Source organism: Podarcis muralis, chromosome 6 (genome assembly GCF_964188315.1).
Source record: "Podarcis muralis chromosome 6, rPodMur119.hap1.1, whole genome shotgun sequence".
NCBI classification, from domain to species: Eukaryota; Metazoa; Chordata; class Lepidosauria; order Squamata; family Lacertidae; genus Podarcis; species Podarcis muralis.
Genome location: NC_135660.1, coordinates 60,434,799 through 60,453,915, shown reverse-complemented (window position 1 = coordinate 60,453,915; position 19,117 = coordinate 60,434,799). Strand labels below are relative to the sequence as shown.

At 43.3% G+C, this 19,117-nt stretch overlaps 1 protein-coding gene across 2 annotated transcripts in view; it reads right to left on the bottom strand.

Moving 5' to 3' along the window:
• Positions 1–2,056: 2,056 nt before the first annotated feature.
• Positions 2,057–19,117, bottom strand: part of DPYSL4 (dihydropyrimidinase like 4) — a 31,011-nt gene continuing 13,950 nt past the window's right edge. For both annotated transcript variants that reach the window (XM_028729894.2, XM_028729895.2), the window contains exons 7-14: positions 17,389–17,457; positions 16,296–16,416; positions 15,362–15,518; positions 13,683–13,824; positions 12,142–12,312; positions 11,346–11,525; positions 7,473–7,644; positions 2,057–4,039 (exon numbers count right to left, since the gene is read on the bottom strand). In XM_028729894.2, the coding sequence (XP_028585727.2) occupies positions 3,948–4,039; positions 7,473–7,644; positions 11,346–11,525; positions 12,142–12,312; positions 13,683–13,824; positions 15,362–15,518; positions 16,296–16,416; positions 17,389–17,457 (1,104 nt within the window). In that variant the 3' untranslated portion in view covers positions 2,057–3,947. The remainder of the gene's footprint in view (positions 4,040–7,472; positions 7,645–11,345; positions 11,526–12,141; positions 12,313–13,682; positions 13,825–15,361; positions 15,519–16,295; positions 16,417–17,388; positions 17,458–19,117) is intronic.

The following is a 19,117-nucleotide window of genomic DNA, read 5'->3' as shown; positions in this document are numbered from 1 at the left end:
AGCGATGCTAGTTGGCACTCGCTAGATAAATTTGAACCATTTTGTACTTTATCATCCTGAGATTTCTACTGGGATCAGCTCAAAACTGATTCCTCCAGGCCTGCTCTCCTCTTTACTTACCACTCCAGGGGGATGGTTCATTTCAGGCTGTTTGCTTTCTCCTCGATCTGAATGTTGCCTTTGCAGAATTCAGCAGGAAGGAGAATGAGGACAAAAGTATAGTTGGCTGGTTCTGGCTCCATCTACTGTTGACCTCCCTGCCTTTTTGCCAATAGGCACCAGCCACCAATGGTGCGTTTTCCTTAAAAAACAAACGAATGAATCGGGAACCTCAGTTTACCGTATTTTTCGCCCTATAGGACGCACTTTTTCCCCTCCAAAAATGAAGGGGAAATGTGTGTGCGTCCTATGGGGCGAATGCAGGCTTTTGCTGAAGCCTGGAGAGCGAGAGGGGTCGGTGCGCATGGCTTCCGGAGAGTTGCCTGCATGCTGAAGCCTGGGCATGCTGAGCTCAGCACGCCCAGACTTCGTGCAGCTCTCTGCAAGGCGCGGGAGCCCGGCGCTGGGCTCCCGCAGCTTGCGGAGAGTTGCCTGTTCTGGGGGCTGGGGTCAGGGGAAGCTCAGGCTTCCCCCGCCCCAGCCCCGTGCCTGGGGGGAAATAAATCCCCCCCTTTATTTCCCCCCCAAAAAACTAGGTGTGCCTTATGGGACGGTGCGTCCTATAGGGCGAAAAATACGGTAATTAAACTGTGTTCCGGCAGGTGAATGGACATATGGATTTGTTTAAAATGATAGGAGTTCTGTACCAACGACTGAAAATATTTTGAGAGGTTAACATCAGAATTTGGAAACTGGCGTAATAGAGAAGAAAGCAGGAAAAAAAATGTGTGAGATAATTGCTCTCGACATCCAGAACATGGGAAGTTCTTCCCTGAAATTTTAATTTGGAATGTAATTTGGCTTTATGTTTGTATTGTGATTTAATTTGATTGAATTTGTCATTAACTGGGATGTTTTTAATTGAAAATTAATAAAAATTATTTACAAAAAAGAAGAAGAATGAATCTGGAGCCTCTCTGATCAGCAATTTGGCAGACAAGGAAATGCCAGGGAGACTGAAATTAGTCTTCCAGCTTTCCCTCCTGAACATCTGATTGTCAGGTTTTGTCTTTTTTAAATGGCTACATGTCTGCTATCCTGGCTAATGGGCAGGGCTGAGGAACTGCATGTAGACCTCCAGCTACCGTTGCAGGATACATTCCTATCTGCACATGACTGACATGGCAAAATGGTGTTTCCTTTTCTCAGTCTGGATGTCACGCCTTTCTGGTATACATAGTGTGGCACCAATTTTTCACAAGTGCTTCTTCAGCTGCAAAACGAATGCTGCCCTTTTGCCTTACTTCCCTCGCTCTCTGCTATTTGCAGCCTTGGTCAGTAGCTGACTTAGTGCATTTTTAAAGTGCTTTTTCCTTCTTGATGAGGAGCCCAGCCAATCAGGAATAATATGGTCAACATGATGGTAGTGGTATTATTATTTTTTTGTATTGTTGCACTGCCCCCAAAAGCACTTGGCTATGTAATGACATCATGAAGCCAATTCAAAATGGGGGCGGATAACAGTTGTTCTCATTCCGAAGGGATGAATACTTTTGCCTGTGTTTCCTGGGTGCTTCCAGGAAAAACTGGTCTAAGGACACTTTTTATAGCTTGATAAATCTTCTGCAGAAAACCATCCCCTCCCCCCTTTTTGCACAGCTGATTTGTGCGGTCAGGGACAGACTCTATACCACTCTTCTTTCTATCATGCCAAGACAGTAATGGGGAAACCTGATTTTTCTTTACCTCATTGTCACAAATTAAAACATTTCAGAGGAAAACCCCAAAGCAGTACCAAATATAAATAAAAGAGACCAGCAATCGAGGACCCATCAAATTGGTCCACCCCTAATTTCAACGGGTGTTGAATCATACTAATTATGCAGAGGTTACCTTAAATCCAATCAATATGAAGACGAAGAGAGGTCAGAATCATTCATCTGGCTTATCATTTAGCTGATTTCGAAGAAACTTTATTGAATGTAAATAACAAAACTGAACAAAAACAAGTCGTTTTGTGTAAACGAGTCACAAGCATAGTTTTATGGAATGATATGGAATATAGAAGATCACTTTCGCTGTACATAGCTTTAAATATAATAAACCTGTTATAAGTTTTATAAAAAGTTCACGGTGTGCTGCTGACCTCCAGATACACCTATTTTCTGATTTAGAAGGTCTACACTTGGTACTTGGAAAAAAACACCTGTATAAATAATTTGTTTTTAAAAAATCCAAGACTAACAAAAGACTAAAAACGCACTGGCACTTACACAATTGTGTCCAGGTTCCAGAAATTCAGCTATCTTATTATTATTATTTCAAAGTCTAGATGCATGTTTTATACCAGTTCTAAAGTGACACTATGACACCTAATTTCATGAACAATCAGACCACACTTGTATTTCTTATATCCATGCTGCCACAACGATACTGAGTGACAATGGTTCCTAAAATTATGTTCAAGGATCTACCAATGAGATCTTATAGACATTTTCAATCAATGTCAGTCATAAGCCATTTGTGGCTCGAACTATGGTTACTGGTGAAATTGCAGCTATAAAATTTAGAGCAGTGGTTTCCATATGGAAATCTACCAGATGAAGGAGTCCTATGGGTCAGGAAGATGTTGGCAGTGAGTTTGAGGCTCACAAGGGCCCATGCAGACATAACACCTAACTATGGTTTGTTGCCTTAATTCTGGTTAAGATCCCACAGTGAACCTGTGACTCAGTGAGCTAAGGGGAAGTATAGAGAGAGATCAGTGAAACCTGCTTGTCTACCTTGCAAGCAGAGGTGTTGTAAAGATGGGAAGATGCTCTCAACCATGGTTTGTTTGACATGGGAATGATCACACAACTGCGATTGATTCAAACCAAGGTTTAAAAAACCCATGTCAAATTTTGCTTTTACTTCCTAGTTTGTGGCCAGTCCTTAACCTATGGCTTAACACTTAAGCATGGTCAAAACAAATCCAGCTTAAGCAATATGTCTGCACAGGAGCAAGGTAGGGGAGTATTCCATGTTGTCAGTATAAAAGAAAAAGGAAAGGAAATAAAGCTGCTTGTGTTAAAATAGCACAAGGATTCCTTCCCAGTAAAAACTATTTTTGTAGAAAGAGCAGAGATTATTGATAGAAAGCCTCAAAATTGAAACAAGTATTCAGGTATGCCTTGGTTGTAACTTAGCGCACAACTAGCAGTTCAGCTGAACAGAATTTAAAAGTACTTCTCTAGAAGGTCACATGCATGTCTCTGGAGATTTGCTGAAAATTGGAGGATATATTTAAAACAGTTGACAAAATCTATACACTGGGGAGGGGTGCACTCATTTTCCACTGAAAGAAGAAACGGTGGGGAATTTTATCCTGAGTAAGAAGGCAAATCGTTTTCATATTCCTGGGATGTGCACTCCCATCCAAGCCCTTTAATTTGACAGTGTTAAATATCCACATGGTCACTTTTAAAAAGGTTCTTCTTAAGGATCACGGATTCAGTGATCGCCGTTTGTAATGCAAGAGGTGCTTGGAGAGTGTAGGCAAGGCAGAGTCTTTTAACGATACAGTAATTTTAAAGGAATGTTAAACGCACTTCTACAAACTATCTGCCCCAGCGGGGGGGGAAAGAGGGCAAGTGCCACTGATTTCAGTAGGCTATGATTCAAGCAATGGGACTTAAAAGTGTTTGACAGTGCACTCCTACACACATCGACTCCAAAGTAACTCTCATCAAGTTCAATGGGGCTTACACTCAAGTAAATGGGTGTAGGATTGCAGCCTGAATGTGCCTGATCATGCCCAGTCAGATCTAATCACAGTTATGTCTGCATATGGATCAAATATTGAATCATTATGACAGAGATGTAATATTGGAGCGTCCACCCGGGGGAGCAATAATTTTCTGTGCAGTACGTCTTGCAACATGGTCATCGGCTTGAGATCCTAAAAGAAAAATGGCACACAATGGAATGCTTACAAATAAGTAAATCAAGAAATGCGTTCATTAATACAACACAGCCTTATTACGAGCATCACGTGATTGTTAAAAGAGTATCTCTATGGAGATTTGTTCATGCTGACACAAGAAATGGAATGTGTACATGTAAATCAAGTATAATATATTAATTACAGTGGTACCTCGGGTTACATACGCTTCAGGTTACAAACTTCACTAACCCAGAAATAGTACCTCAGGTTAAGAACTTTGCTTCAGGATGAGAACAGAAACCGTGCTCCAGCGGTGCAGTGGCAGCAGGAGGTCCCATTAGCTAAAGTGGTGCTTCAGCTTAAGAACAGTTTCAGGTTAAGAACGGACCTCCGGAATGAATTAAGTACTTAACCCGAGGTACCACTGTATATTATATTAATTATATTATAAATTATACAGTCATACCTCGGGATAAATACGCTTCAGGTTGAGCGCTTTCGGGTTGTGCTCCGTGGCGACCAAGAAGTAATGGAGCACGTTACTTCCGGGTTTCGCCGTTCACGCATGCGCAGACGGTCAAAATGATGTCACGCGCATGCGCAGAAGCAGCGAAACATGACCCGTGCAGACACACTGTCAGTCTTATGTTCTGTTCAGGATGCGAATGGGGCTCCGGAACGGATCCTGTTCGCATCCTGAGGTACCACTGTATTATGTTTTATTTTATTTTACATTTATTACTGCACAATCATTTATCATGAAAAGTAGCATGGAGAATTTTGCCATGTATCCTTGGAATCATGCCATTTGAAAACTGAACCATAATATGCTAATTCCTAAAGATAGGAAATCTTATACTCCTTTATAAGAACATAAGGAAATGAAGGGGGCAGACGCTAAGCACTTCTAAAGGCACGTTAATTTCAGCGGATGAGATTTATGTTTGCGCTTCAGTTCCCCCATTGAAATTAATAAGGTCTGAAAGTACTTAACTGTCTGGACCATGTCCAAAGGTATTTTCGAACAGCTCTTAATAGCTAAGCATTTAGGATTAAGAGAAGATTAAACACTTCTAGAGTTTCACACTTGGATCGAGTTAAAATAAAATGTGATCCAAAATAATTACAGCATGCTGGAATGAATAATGACATCATTGATCAAAGGAAATATATTATTACTGTTTATGACTTATGAAGCACCCAAAATGCTCTAAGCAGCACACAGAGGTTAAAAGGTAAGACACTTTCTAAAATCTAGGCAGTGATAGAGGTTGCCACTGAAGGTCCTCTTTTGTCCAAATCACAGGCTTTTAATCTTCAAGATGAACAAGTGCTACTTAAGCCAGAGGGCAGGGAACCTCAAGTCTAGGGGCCAAATGCAGCCCCCATCCTCCCCACTTGGCCCTTAGGAATCTCCCCAGACCACATTCTCTACTAACCCTGCTTTGCTCCCTCCTTGAGTACTTTTGCCCGCCAATAACGTATCCCTGACAATGCCTCTCATTTTCCCAGAGGATAGAGAGGGATGTGTAAGTGTGTGGAGAAACTAAGCTATTGTACAAAATTTAAATTTACATTCATTACTCTACCCACTTCTGCCTCCAGCCCTGCCCCATCCAACTCTGGTGTGTGGACCCCAGAGGGTGTGGGCCTGGGCTGAAAAAACTTCCTCACCCCACATATCCGGCTGCTTCCATATCACAAATGTACATTCAAGGACCCCTTCCTTGTCCCAAGCCCAAGAGTGATAGGTGATCTCCAAGTGTGGAACATGCAATGGGCAGCCCCACCCTGTTCCCTCCCTCTCTTAGTGCTAAGTGATGCCCTTCTGGAGGAGACACTGACTTCTCCTACCCTCTCATGGTTGTCATACAACCATGGCAACGGAGTGCTGCATCCAGTGCTTCATTTGTACCACCCCTTGCGCGCCAAGGGTGGTACATTCCGAGTAAGCTAGTAAGCAAGCCCAATTGGAAAGGGGGCTTAAACCAGGGGTTGGCAACCTAAGGCCCATTGGCCAGAAGTGGCCCATGGGGGTTGTTTAACTGGCCCATAGACCCCCACCGCCCACTCGGGGACCCCTGGTGCCCGCTCGGTCAGCTCCCATGCTAAACTGGCATGGAGCAGAGCGGGGACCGCCTTCCGTGACACTAACCGGCTTCCCATTGGCTGCAGGAAGCTCCTGCAGCCAGCCAATGGGAAGCTGCGCGTGCCTCCTCTGCACTGGAAGGAGCACCAGAAATAGCATTTGTGCATGTGTGCATGCGTGTGCACACACTCCGGCCCACCGCGGCGTCTGCCGGACCATGAACCGGCCCAAGCCACAAAAACTTTGCCGACCCCTGTCTTAAACATTCTCCAAGCAGGCATGAAGCTCCCATTCAATGAATGCTATTTTTGGCAACAGCAGCACAGCACCTGAGTCAATGAGGTGCAAAGGAAAACCTTTGAACAAGGTAAAGGTAAAAGTAAAGGTAAAAGTAAATTAGGTCCATTCGTGGCTGACTCTGGGGTTGCAGTGCTCATCTCGCTTTATTGGCCGAGGGAGCCGGCGTACAGCTTCCGGGTCATGTGGCCAGCATGACTAAGCCACTTCTGGCAAACCAGAGCAGCGCACGGAAACACCGTTTACCTTCCCGCCGGAGCGGTACCTATTTATCTACTTGCACTTTGACGTGCTTTCAAACTGCTAGGTTGGCAGGAGCAGGGACCGAGCAATGGGAGCTCACCCTGTCATGGGGATTCGAACCACCGACCTTCTGATCAGCAAGTCCTAGGCTCTGTGGTTTAACCCACAGTGCCAACCGCGTCCCGTTGAACAAGGCACTTGCCTTCAAAAATTGAATTTTGCAAAGTGAGTAACGGTCCACAAACTGGAGTGTCATGTTACTAGGGCCCAACAACCTGGCAGGAGCCACAGGATGCAAGTCCATACCCAAGTGACAGTACTAGGCCACAGACTGACCATGCAACCCACTGATGTGACTGGACCTTGACGCATGCCCACGAAAAGGCACTGCTAGGCCCCCACCGTAGTACAGAGAATGCAGATAAGCTTGCAGCAGATAAAGTGCTTGTGCACCATTGCAGGTGCCCTTAGTCTTGGGTACCAAAGTGTGAGATTAATAAAAACAGCAACAGGCCACCTTAAAAGGCCACATAGCCATGCCAAATGAAGCGCTTAAGATGCAGTCACATCAGTTCAGTCACTAATTCAAATCTTATTTCATGCCTAGCATGTAGCAACAGCAAAAAACATAACCCCTAAATTCTAGTACAGATACCAGTACTATAAATCTGGTATGGGCTTCAGGTTGTGACCCAGATCTGGGCTTCAGGTTAATGTGTCAACAAAACGGGAGCTTCCCTTTAAGTCAGCATTCTCTTTATCCAAGTGAATTTGCTGTTTATTTTGTACCACCCCCTTAAAAAAAAGAAATCAACTTACCAGACAGGCTGAAGCCTGATTGATGTAGGTTACGGATGGGAGGAACCTGTATTTTGCCTGAACAGGTAGCTATTCTTGAGGTAGGAGTTGGGGCCACAGCTTTAGCAGTTACTATGACATCGTGAACTGGTCCGTCATAAAGCCCACGAGGAACACCATGAATTTCTGCAAGCTATAAAAAAGTAAGAGGGAGAATAACAGTTGACATGTTTGCTGGTTTTCGTTGGGGTATATTCATGACCAAATGTTTGATGGTTGTCACTAAAACAATGTTAGTGGTATTATTATTTTCTCCTGACCAGGTGTTCTCAGTACAGCTGTCTCCCCCTTTCTCCTTGTAATGGGACAGAACTCAACGGAGCAAGACAAAACATTATTACAAGAAGTTAGCTAGAGCTACTCTTCCTCTGAGGAGTATCATTCACACATGCTAGAAGTTAGCTAGAAGTAAGTAATGGTTTGGCCTTGGGCATAGGCACAGAAATGCTGTCACAAGAGACCTTTTAAAGAGGAAGCGTTTTGCATTTTGAAGAAGAATTTATGCTTCGTTGTTTACATTGCAGATGGTTATATACCCAGACTGACACAAACATAGACATATTTTATAGTGCTGCCGATGATAATGCGCAGTTAAGCTATAAAATTCATCACAAGAAGTGGCAAGGGCCGCGAACTTCTCTTTAAAAGGAGGTTAGACACATTCATGGAGGCTCTCCATAGCTACGAGTCATGATGGCAATATGCTGCCAGTTGCTGGGGAACAACTACGAAGGGGTCATTGTACTCGTGTCCCACTTTTGGGCTTCCCACAGGCATCTTGAACAACAGGATGCCGGACTAGATTATCCAGCAGGGCTCTTCTGATACTCTTCCGTTCTGTGTTAATGCTTGCTTTCCAGGAAGTTATTGTTAGACAGGAGGGCAAGGAGGGGAATGTAGACAATCGGAATAAGCGCCTTGAGTATCAAAGGCAACTGCCCAAATGAATTACCATCACGAGCAATCACTGAATGCCCTATTTGGAGCCCAATTACGGGTGAGTTTGCAAACCTCCAGCTCAGCCTAAATGGAAGTGTATGTTTTGTTGAGAACTTCATTCCTGGGATAATTAAAAATGACAGAGGGCGCTGCATCTTTCACGTACAACGCAAACACAGTTTGATTGGTAGCCTACAGGACTTGTAAGTGTTTCCGGCTAGAATCTGACAGAGTTATGAGTGGTTCGTCCTCCCCCCCCCACCCCATTTCACTCCTTCCAAATGTGTGTAAAAAGTAAGAAAAGGGTTGACGAGGCAGGTAAAGCTAGGACTCAATATATAGCTCCCTATGGATTAAAAAATGGTAGCTACTTTCCAGGCAACCCAGCAAGTAAGTAGGTAATGTGCATAAATCTTAGCATTTATTTACTGAAGGTTAAGGGTATCATCCAGGGCCCTGAAGCAACTTCTTTCCACTCCATACACTGAAGGTTCCTACCACCAACCAACTTGCTCTCTTGCAGGCAACCTTCCCACAGACCCAGAGGTAGGTGTGTGCTGGAAGATTGTGAGCACCCAACTGTGCATGTAAAGGGAGCTAAGGACCAGGTGGGGCATTGCTACTCACTCATGCAGGCCACTAAAAGGTCTTCTCCAAGGCAGCATTGCACACAGAAGAAGCTGCGTTCAAATGCTCCTTAAAGATAAAGGTAAAGGACCCCTGACCCCTGACAGTTAAGTCCAGTCACAGATGACTCTGGGGTTGCGGCGCTCATCTCGCTTTACAGGCTGAGGGAGCTGGCGTTTGTCCGCAGATGGTTTTTCTGGGTCATGTGGCCAGCATGACTAAGCCGCTTCTGGCACAACACCAAAACTAGAGCAGCGCACAGAAACACTGTTTACCTTCCTGCCGGAGTGGTACCTATTTATCTCCTTACCATATGCCACGTACATGCAACAGTTTGCTATAACGTCAACTACGACAACTCTGACAATAAGTAACGTTTAAATGAATCATAGAATTGTAGAGTTTGAAGGGACCACAAGGGTCAACTAATCCATGCAGAAGTCCTGATCAATATTGGATGGGGGGGGGGCAAGTTGCAATATCCAAACTGGGCCTGAGATGACCTGTCTGCTCCATTCATAACACTGCAGCTCCTAACAGTGAATTCAGGGGTTTGGGTGCCCATGAGGCTGCAGCCAAAATGAGGTCACTGAAAAACAGGAGGGAGGTATCAGTATGCTCAGGGAACCCCAGATTTGCCACAGAACAAACTTTTTTTTTTATAAAGCCCTCCTGGGGGGGCAAAGTTTCTCCACAAAATAGCACAATGAGGACTAATCCTGCTCAGTAGCCACAGCTTATAGAGTGAAAATGGAAAAAAATAGATTAAAAGAGCAGAGGCTGGAGGAGCAGAATGTTCTGCTTGAGGGGGGAATGGTTGCCAGGACTAATCCTGCACCACAGCACTGTTTTTTAGGAGGGAGGATACCCTGCACCATTCTGTTGGAGGCCACACTTGTTCATGCTTATTATGATGCTTGAAATTTCAGTAGTAATGCAACTACTGACATTGTATGCTCAATATAATTCCTGACCACATGGCCCTCATGCTGGGGACAGAGTGAAAGAGTCCTACAAAGAGTGGTAGCAGGCAACTTGGTTAGTTGCCCTTAAAGGCATTCCTGGGCCACAGTCCCATTCTGCAGGAGTACGTTTTGTCCACCTCTGTCCATAAGAAGTACCATTTGACAAACCATGATTGGTCACCGCAGGAATGAGCCTTGTGCCTGCAAACTCCCTCATCTACTGATGCATTTCACTTCAGTTACTGAATGCTACCATTACGTCTAAATGGGCAAACTATGGTCTGCACTTTCCTTTCCAACCAGGATTGCAAACCATAGTTTGAAGGTAGTTTGCAAAACTGGTTTAGAGGACAAAATGGCCCAAACACAACCATGAGCTATGGTTTCTACAAAAGAGAAAGTAAGCAACTGAGCGGCTGAGGGCAGGAGAGGAGAAAGGACTCCTGGCTCCTGTCCCATGCCGGGTGCAAAGGGAGAGGAGGAAGTGTGCAAGAACACAGCTTGGTGAGGATCAACAGGCAGGAAACATTTGTGGAGGGTACCACAAGGTTTACCTAGTTCTCATCTATGCTACCTCAAGGGATAATGATTGTTAGAATTTTGAAGGATTAGACTCCTGAAAGGAAGCGGAAGAGGATGAGAACTTGCTACAAGATACAATCATTCTACAGTGATTTTTTTTTTTTAAAGTATAGGTATTTCTCATGGAACTGAGGATTCATTGACTGTCATGAAGTTCCTACTTGAGGATGCAGATTATCCTAGATCAGTCTGTACATATCTAGGGCAGTTTATGACCCATTGGCTGAACACTGACTGAACTTTTTTTGACATGCCCAGCCTCCGGCCAAATGTCTGCCTAGCTGTGCCAATTCTGTCTCTGAGATTTATCAGTTGTCTTAACTATTCAAAACCCTCTTATATATGAGATTCCAGGTCACAGCTGCAATCCACTTATGGCCCTGCAAGTCCGGCATGAGGGTGAAAGCAGCAATAAGGTGAGAGGGAATCATTTAGGAAATCCAACTCTCATACCTAGTTTTCACTTTCAGCCATCAGCTAAGCTTAACACCCAATACGAAAACCATCAAAATCCGCTACTAAATATGCCAGTTTTCATTCTCAAGCCTTAACAGCTACATTCCAGAAAGACCTGCTTAAATATTGCACAGTAGATCTGATCATACTGAACAGCTCTTTCCAGATCCTGCGATCAGCAGTTTTTGCAACTGCATCCAAGAGACAAGGAAGCATTTCATCAGCAGTGGGAAGGAAGGAGTTTCATGTACAGAAATGTTCTCACCCTGTTTCTTGCTTTTATCCTTTTGTAAACAAAATCAGGGAATGTCTTTCGAGGGATGAAACGGCCGACGCCCTGGGTGACAAAGAGGTTCCCATCTTCCAGCACAACCTTCCCTTGGCTTATCACCACCGTAGGGACACCGTGACATTCTGTTCCTTCGAATATGTTGTACTCTACATTCTGGCAAAACCAACAAGAGATTCTTGATCAGCTTCAAGATAAATTATATCAAAAGGTAAGTGTCAGAGGGTCACCATGGTAGGTTGGATGTGGAATGTTCATAAATGCTAACTGAAAATGTGCACACAAACAGGAAGTGGTACCCACGGCCTGGTCAATGTGCATAATCTCCAGGTGGCTTTGAATGATCATGCACAGCTTCCAAGGCATACATAGGGCACTTACTGAAACTTACATGCAAGCAAACACAAATAGGATCTGGCTGCATAGCACATTACTAACTCTACTGAAATTTGTGAAATTTAATGTTCAATCTTTGATGGATCTAAGGGTGTCAGCTGACTAGGGAAAAAATGCTCTACCTCACCTGCTTGCAAGCATTAATAATAGTTTGAACTGCAGCATTTTGTAAGTGACACTTTTCATCACTTGGGAGATAAACATGAGCACCTGCTAATGCCTGCAGATCAAACCACAGTTAAAGGCAAAGCTGGAAAACAAGCTGGCAACCTTAGCTGGATTACATTTTATCACAGCTAATTATTAGATCAACATTATAAATGATGAAACTTCTAATGTGCTGAAGAAAAGTAAAAGCAGCAAGTTCTTCTTTTACCAAGTTGTGAGTTTTTGCAGAGATGATCTTTGTAGCTTTTGGGTTCCAAATCACCAAGTCAGCATCGGAACCCACAGCAACCCGTCCCTTCCTGGGGTAGAAGTTGAAAATCTTTGCTGGATTTGTACTGGTCACTGCTACAAATTCATTTTCGTCCATCTTCCCCGTTGCCTGGAAATGGGGGGAAAGAGGGAAAGAAGGGAGAGAGGGATTTCAGAAAGAGAGATCTGAAAACCATAGACCACTGGGGTGTGGAAAGCATGCTCATTTGACAAGTATTGAATTCAGGCAAACAGATTACAGTCTCTGGCCTTAATCTGTCATCTCATCCCAGATCTATCCCCCTTGCTGAGCTTCTTTGTAACTCATACTGCAGCTTGTATGAGAAGAAGAAAAAAACTACTTATCTTTGAAGTACTGAAGATACTGGGAACAAGTGAAAAAGGAGGGCTGCCTACTGTCATGTCCTGCTTGTAAGCATCTCAGAAAAATCCAACTGGCCAATGATGGAAAAAGGATGCTAAACCAGGTGGATCAAGGTGGTTCAATCCAACACAGCTATTCTTACTGTGACATAGACAGTAGGCATGGTACATGCCTATTGATGGCATTAGGAGGTGACTGCTCATAAAACTCAGCACTGAACTCTGTCCCAGAGGTGGAGAAGCTGCAGACCTCCAGAAGCTGTTTCCCATCAGCCCTACTTGGCATAGTCAATGGTCAGGGATGAAGAGTGTTGTAGTCCAACAATATCTGGAAGGCCACAGGTCCCTCTAGTCCAGCGGTTCTCAACCTGTGAGTCCCCAGATGTTGATGGATTACAACTCCCATCATCCCTGAGCTCTGGCCTTGCTAGCTAGGGGTGATGGGAGTTGTAGTCCAACAACATCTGGGGACTCACGGGTTGAGAAAGGCTGCTCTAGTCCATATCACTTAAAATGATAGATTCTTTCGTTACGATAGCAAAGCAATGGCCACTTATTTAGGGATGGGCAAATCTTTCCATTTCGTTTCTCTCACGTTTCTCATTGTTTTCAATCTTAAATTCCACAATTCTGCACAATTCTGCATCTGTTTGTTTGTTTGTTAAAGTCCCCGTGAAGATTTATCAGCATTGAAGTGTGAATTTCTCATTGTATATTTATTTCATTTTATAACTTTTATATATTGCTTGATTGTAAAGAACAAACACTCAAAGCAATTTATATGCATTTTTGCCTAACGTGCACATTTTTGCAAAGCAATGCTCCCTAATATAGTGCATTTTCTTGGTTATTTTCACTAAGATGTGCATTTATTTGCACACTTTAGAGTATGCATGTTTGTACACATTACTCAGCTGAAGAACTGCATTGCAAAGTTCAGAGAAGTGTGAATTTTGAAGGGCAGCTGGGTTTTTGTTTGTGTTTCTGTAGTGCAAATTAGGTACACTGCAAACTGCTGGTTTAGCCAATACAATGCAGTGAGATATCTAACACTTTCAAGCCATGTCAGCATTCTTTGCTTTTCAGAGCACACTGGATTCTGCTGAACTGACTCACCACACACTTTTCCCAAATGACCGACATTCGTTCTTCAATGCCATTTGTTCCTTCTGGGATGAGGGTGAAGTTATCCTTTCCGACGGCCTTCTGCGCTGTGGTGAAGGTGCAGTGAGCACTGCCAACCACTTGAAGATCCCCACTAATTAAAACAAATGGCAAGCAAAGAGTGAAATGGAGGGGGGGCTCTTTGCTGGTTGCATAAGCCAATTTATCCAATATTTTCCTACCGAGTCTGAAAATCTGGGGTGATTTTGATTTGTTGCAAGTTGAAAAGAAACAAACAGCTAACAAAACTTTAAAGAATTGGTGGATTTTCAAAATCACTCCTTAGAGGTTACAATAGAGGTGAATAGAGGCAGTAGAGGAAATAAGACTGTCAACTTTATATTCATAATCAACCTTGACTCTGCCATATTTTTTACTGTACTGACTTCAACAGTACAAAGTGACAAGATGAATGTCACAGTGACTTAAATTATAAACAAAAAATGGAGGGGGGTGGGAGAAGCTGTGTTTTGGCCTCCATGCGAAGAGGGGAGATGCCAATCTATTCAGTGACTCCTAACCTCAGCCACGTTGCAAAAGGTAGAAAAAGTTGCCAGGAATGCAGGACTAGCAGCCGCGGTATGGGGGGAAAGAAACATATAAAGCCACACTGCTTTTTTTAAATAAACAGTATGAGTAGTACATATATATTTCACTTTTCTTATCAAGAGCTCAAGTGGCTCCCCCTCCCCATTGAATCCTCACAACAACCCTGTAAGGTAGGGTAGCTTCAAGGGCAGCGACTGGCCCAGTGTTATCCAGGGAGCTTCATGGGTGATCGGGGGCACGAACCCTGGCCTCCCAGGTCCCACTCAAAGGCTCCAGTTTATTCCATTTTCACAACTTTCCCCTAACTGTTAATTTCCACTTGAGTTATATATGACACAAAAGCCACTTCTGGAACCGTAGTGGGATATTGCGCCAGTTTAGTGCTCATTCCCAGGTTATTTGCTTCCAGAAAAAATTCCATCTGCAAATGATATGGAAATGAGAGGAACACATTCTCTGTCAGGGACGAACCAGAGGTCTCATGTTCCCCAGAGGGAGGGGGGCCTGGGAGCGGAAGATGTGGACGAGGTGCCTGAGGGGGAGGGAGGCAATGAGGAGAGGGCAGTTGGAATAAGCCCAGAAAGGGCTGGGGAGATGGAAAGTTCACCGGGAATGCAGGGGTTAAGCTCAGGCTCAGAATCAGGGGGGAAATTTATGACTACCCTCCAGAAGGCCTGTGGTAAAGAGAAGGGCAGAACTATGGGACGGGAGACTTCACCGTTTTATGAGCTGTTGGAGGGGCAAAAGCAGGCCTCAGCAGAGATCTGAACTGAGTGACTCTGATGGATGAACGATGTGCTAATGCCCCATTGTAAATACTGTAAATAAAGACTATAAAAACTTCCAAGAGGCTCGTGGCATCTGTGGTGAGGAGAGACGCCCGCAGCTCTGACATTCTCCACCATGGTTGCAATCCAGATGGAGAAAGGAATATTGGCATAGTGGGAACCTCCAAATAAGGAGGTTTCCGGACTCTTATCCCAGGAGAGCCGCTAGCTCTTCTCATGCTAACCATCACCTTTGAGCTGCAGTCTGTTATTTGGTGTTTCCAGAGAAAGGTCATTCTGTCCTTGAGGACTTACCATGCTAAGAGGGAAGTGAGATGATCAGGCGTTGTAGGATCTGGGCTAATGGGAGGAGATGTCACAAAGGCAGCAGCCTTGGCCCAGTTCTTGCTCCAATAATGAGAGCCATCTGTAGCAAGACTGGCTGTAATTGGCTCTCCATACACAACTGTGCCTGAACAAACAATCAACAGTCACCACCACTGCAGTATCCATATTGCTGCCATCAAAAGCAGCTGCCCCACATCTCCCCCCAGCAGGAACATGCTATGGTACAAAAATGTGTGATATGCACACCCCTTTGGAAGCAGAAAAATGTATATGAAACAAACAAGCATGCTGTATCTGCACATATATTCAAATGTTAGAAATTTGGCTTCCCTGGTCTTAACTTGAGAATCCCTTGAGATGAGACTGGTGTTTAGATATGCGTGTGTGTGTGTGTGTGTGTGTGTGTGTGTGTGTACACAGCTCCCAATCGAAAATATGGGGGCAAAATGTTGAAAAAAAATCTTGTGCTAGTAAATTCCAGTGTCTGTGGTTGAATGTCAGGTATACAGTTTAGATACTGTGAAAGAGAACAGAGTACTGGGGATAAACCTGTCTCAAGAGCAATTTTCAAGATAAGACCGTGCAAAAGACCTTTCACAGAAGATGACATTTCTTAACCTTAAGGCTTCTGAATGCAACCAAAGATTTTCTGACAGCAGGACAGGACGTTGTCTGCAACACTTTCAGAGGTTTGTCACCTCCAAGGATACTCAAACGACATGAAAGAATGTCAAGTTTATGCCTGAAAGATATTCTGAAGCGGTCCTTGCTTGATCTCCTGGAGAAAAATGTCTGCTACGTGCCATCATTTTAAATGTCTGGGCATTTAAATTTCCCTGTTCAAACACTGCTGACTTGACAGGAAGTCCTCATCAGTATGGAAGCGTGAAACAGGACTTACCTTTTCTCTTGGCTTGAGCGATGACATCTGCAGCCCCCTTGCTCATGACTTTTGTGACATATAAGGGGCAATTGGCTTGTTTCGCTATTGTAATGGCACGGAACACGGCCTCCGTTTCAACCTTTGGAAGCATGAAGACAGTCAGATACTTACTTCACAATGTCTGCTTCATCTGAAGCAGCTTGCCTAGAGCTTAAACAACAGCTAGGACTGCTAGGATTCAGTTATGATGGATTGTTCTACTTGTTCTTCATAAGTCTACCCCACTCACAACTGCACTTACAGGGAAACTGCAGTTACAGGGAAATGTGGGGAAGGTAGCATTATGTCTCCTCTGATATTGACTGATTTCAAATACATGAATAATTCAATCAGGCAATAATTATTACTGGAAGAGACTCAAATGTGGTTTTTAAAATAAATAAATACATAAATGAAAGAGTATGCATGTTTATTCAGAAGCAACTCCTGGTGGGTTGAAGGGGGTTTACTGCCTAACAAGCAACCTAAGAGTGCCATCCAGAACAATAAAACTCAGCAGAAGTGGTGTTGTTTATATAATGACACGCAGACCATCCTTTTAGTCTCATTACAGATTGCAAAAGCACCAAGTGTCAAAATCTATAAGCTACACCAGGATCGTCGTCATGGTGTCCTCCAGATGTTGTGGAGTATCATCCCTTATAACTAAGTCTGCGACCATTAAGTTGTGCTAGCTGAGACTGATAGGAATTGTAGTCCAACAACATCTGGAGCAAAACCTATAATCCACCCCTGAAAGATACAGTTTCATTAAACTTATCTATGTTGATACTAATTTCACTGCAGCAAAACACTTACTGGTTTTTATTCAAAAACGGTGTAGCTCTACAATGATTTGTAGTGCATGATGCTCTTGCATGTGACATTCAGTGCTTAAGCATGGGCATCCCTCTCTTATCAAAAGGGGACTTTGGAAGGCTTTGTGAAGTCTGAACGTGGCTCGGCAGGCAAAAGAGATTTCACGTGTGAATTTAACCCTCAATGGTATTTCCCAATTTTATTTTACTGAGTAGAGTTGACAGTAATTCTATGGGGACCTACTTAATATTACCTCTTCTGGATGACTGAGAACGTGACCCTCTGGACCAGTAATCCCCAGCTCCAAAAGTCTTTTTTGTTCCTAAATAAATGAAGAAATATGGGAGAAGCAATAAATGAAAGGTGCAGAAATCTAATTTGAAACTTTAGAATGCTATCTTTTTAAAAACACCACCACAACCATTTATTATCCGTGACAATTAGAGCGGTTAACTTCCTCATTTATATGTGCAACTCAGCAGCATAACCACTTGCCTTCTGCAATTCTTTGTTTGGTACTTTACAAGGCAAGCCTAAACATAGATCCTACTGTTATCCTGTCTTAGGGCGATGGCAGGGAGAGGGGTGTTCCTGAAACCATTCTTTAAAAAAGGCAAGTGAAATATATCAAGGTTGCCAAAAGAGGAAGAATTTTTAAAAATAGAATTCTGATACATAATTCTAGCTGATTAAATATGTATAATAAGTACCCATCTTTCTAACATCCTTGTTCCATCTCAATGATCCACATTAAAAACAACAACAAAACGAAGTGTGTTGATGCAGTCCAAGAAAAATTCTCCAAGGATTTGGGCTCATGGAAAGCAAATTTATGTTTCTATTTGACCAACCAAGCCCAAAAAGCATTGCCAGGAGGAATTATCTCTCCGCACCTCCCTCCATGCACTGTTCTAGGAGTTCTCCTGACCAGATTTGGGGAGGTTTGGGAAATGCACGGTGGCAGTGAAAGAGGAGAGGAGAGAAGTCCTGTTGTGCTATTGAGACACATGCTGGCTTCTGCTAGTACAACAAACAAGTTGAACCCATGCATTATGTCCATAGCTTTTACGCTATGTATATTTTTTTTAAAAATAAAATAAAATAGGGTCCTGAAAAAAAATACACATCTCAGGAATCAACGGCCAGGGTAAAGATAAGCATCTTCAGTGTTTTCTGAAAGCTGTATTATGAAGTTTGTTTATACAGAAAAACTAAGAGGACCCCCTCTGCTGACCTTAATACCCAAGGAGGTCTGTGGGAAAGAAGGTGGTATTTCAGGTATTTGGGACCTGAGTTGGCTTTTCAGACTAACATGAGCACCTTAAATTGGGCGTGCAAACAAATGCAGCTGTTTGAAAATAGGTGTTATATTTGATCTAAGTGGGACCGTATCCAGTAATCTGGCCACTGCATTTTAGACCAGCTGAAGTTTCCAAGTAACTTCTAGAGCTGCTCCTTGTAGTGAACATTGTGATAATCCGATCTGGCAGCTACCAGAGCCTGCAGTACAATGGCCAAGTCAAGGTTAGGCTTGGATTTAATTTATTGTTATTGAGGTATTTTAGTGATTACAAATCACTTTCTCAGAAGACTGTTGTGCAAAGCGGTAAGTAAGCCTTCTGAATAACTAGTTATATTCTGACAGGCAGTAAATCTCTACATTTAATTTCAAGAGCATTTAATCTTTTGCAATCCAGGGTAAATGTTTTCTGTCCTTGAAGTGCTCTGGAGACATTTATTTCCATGCTTTTGTTCTTTGCCTGCAAATACATTTGAAGGTCACCCTCCGGTTTTTTAATAACTATGTTAAAAACCCTAAAAACAACCACACGCCCTGGTGATACCTATCTACCTTGGATCAAAGTATGATTGTCGGATGTGAACAAAAATTCTCTAATCCCAAGCAGATCAGTATCTTCAGAAGGGCTTCCAGCTTTTCAACTGATGATAATTTAAGAATGCCCTGGGGGTGAATATTAAGG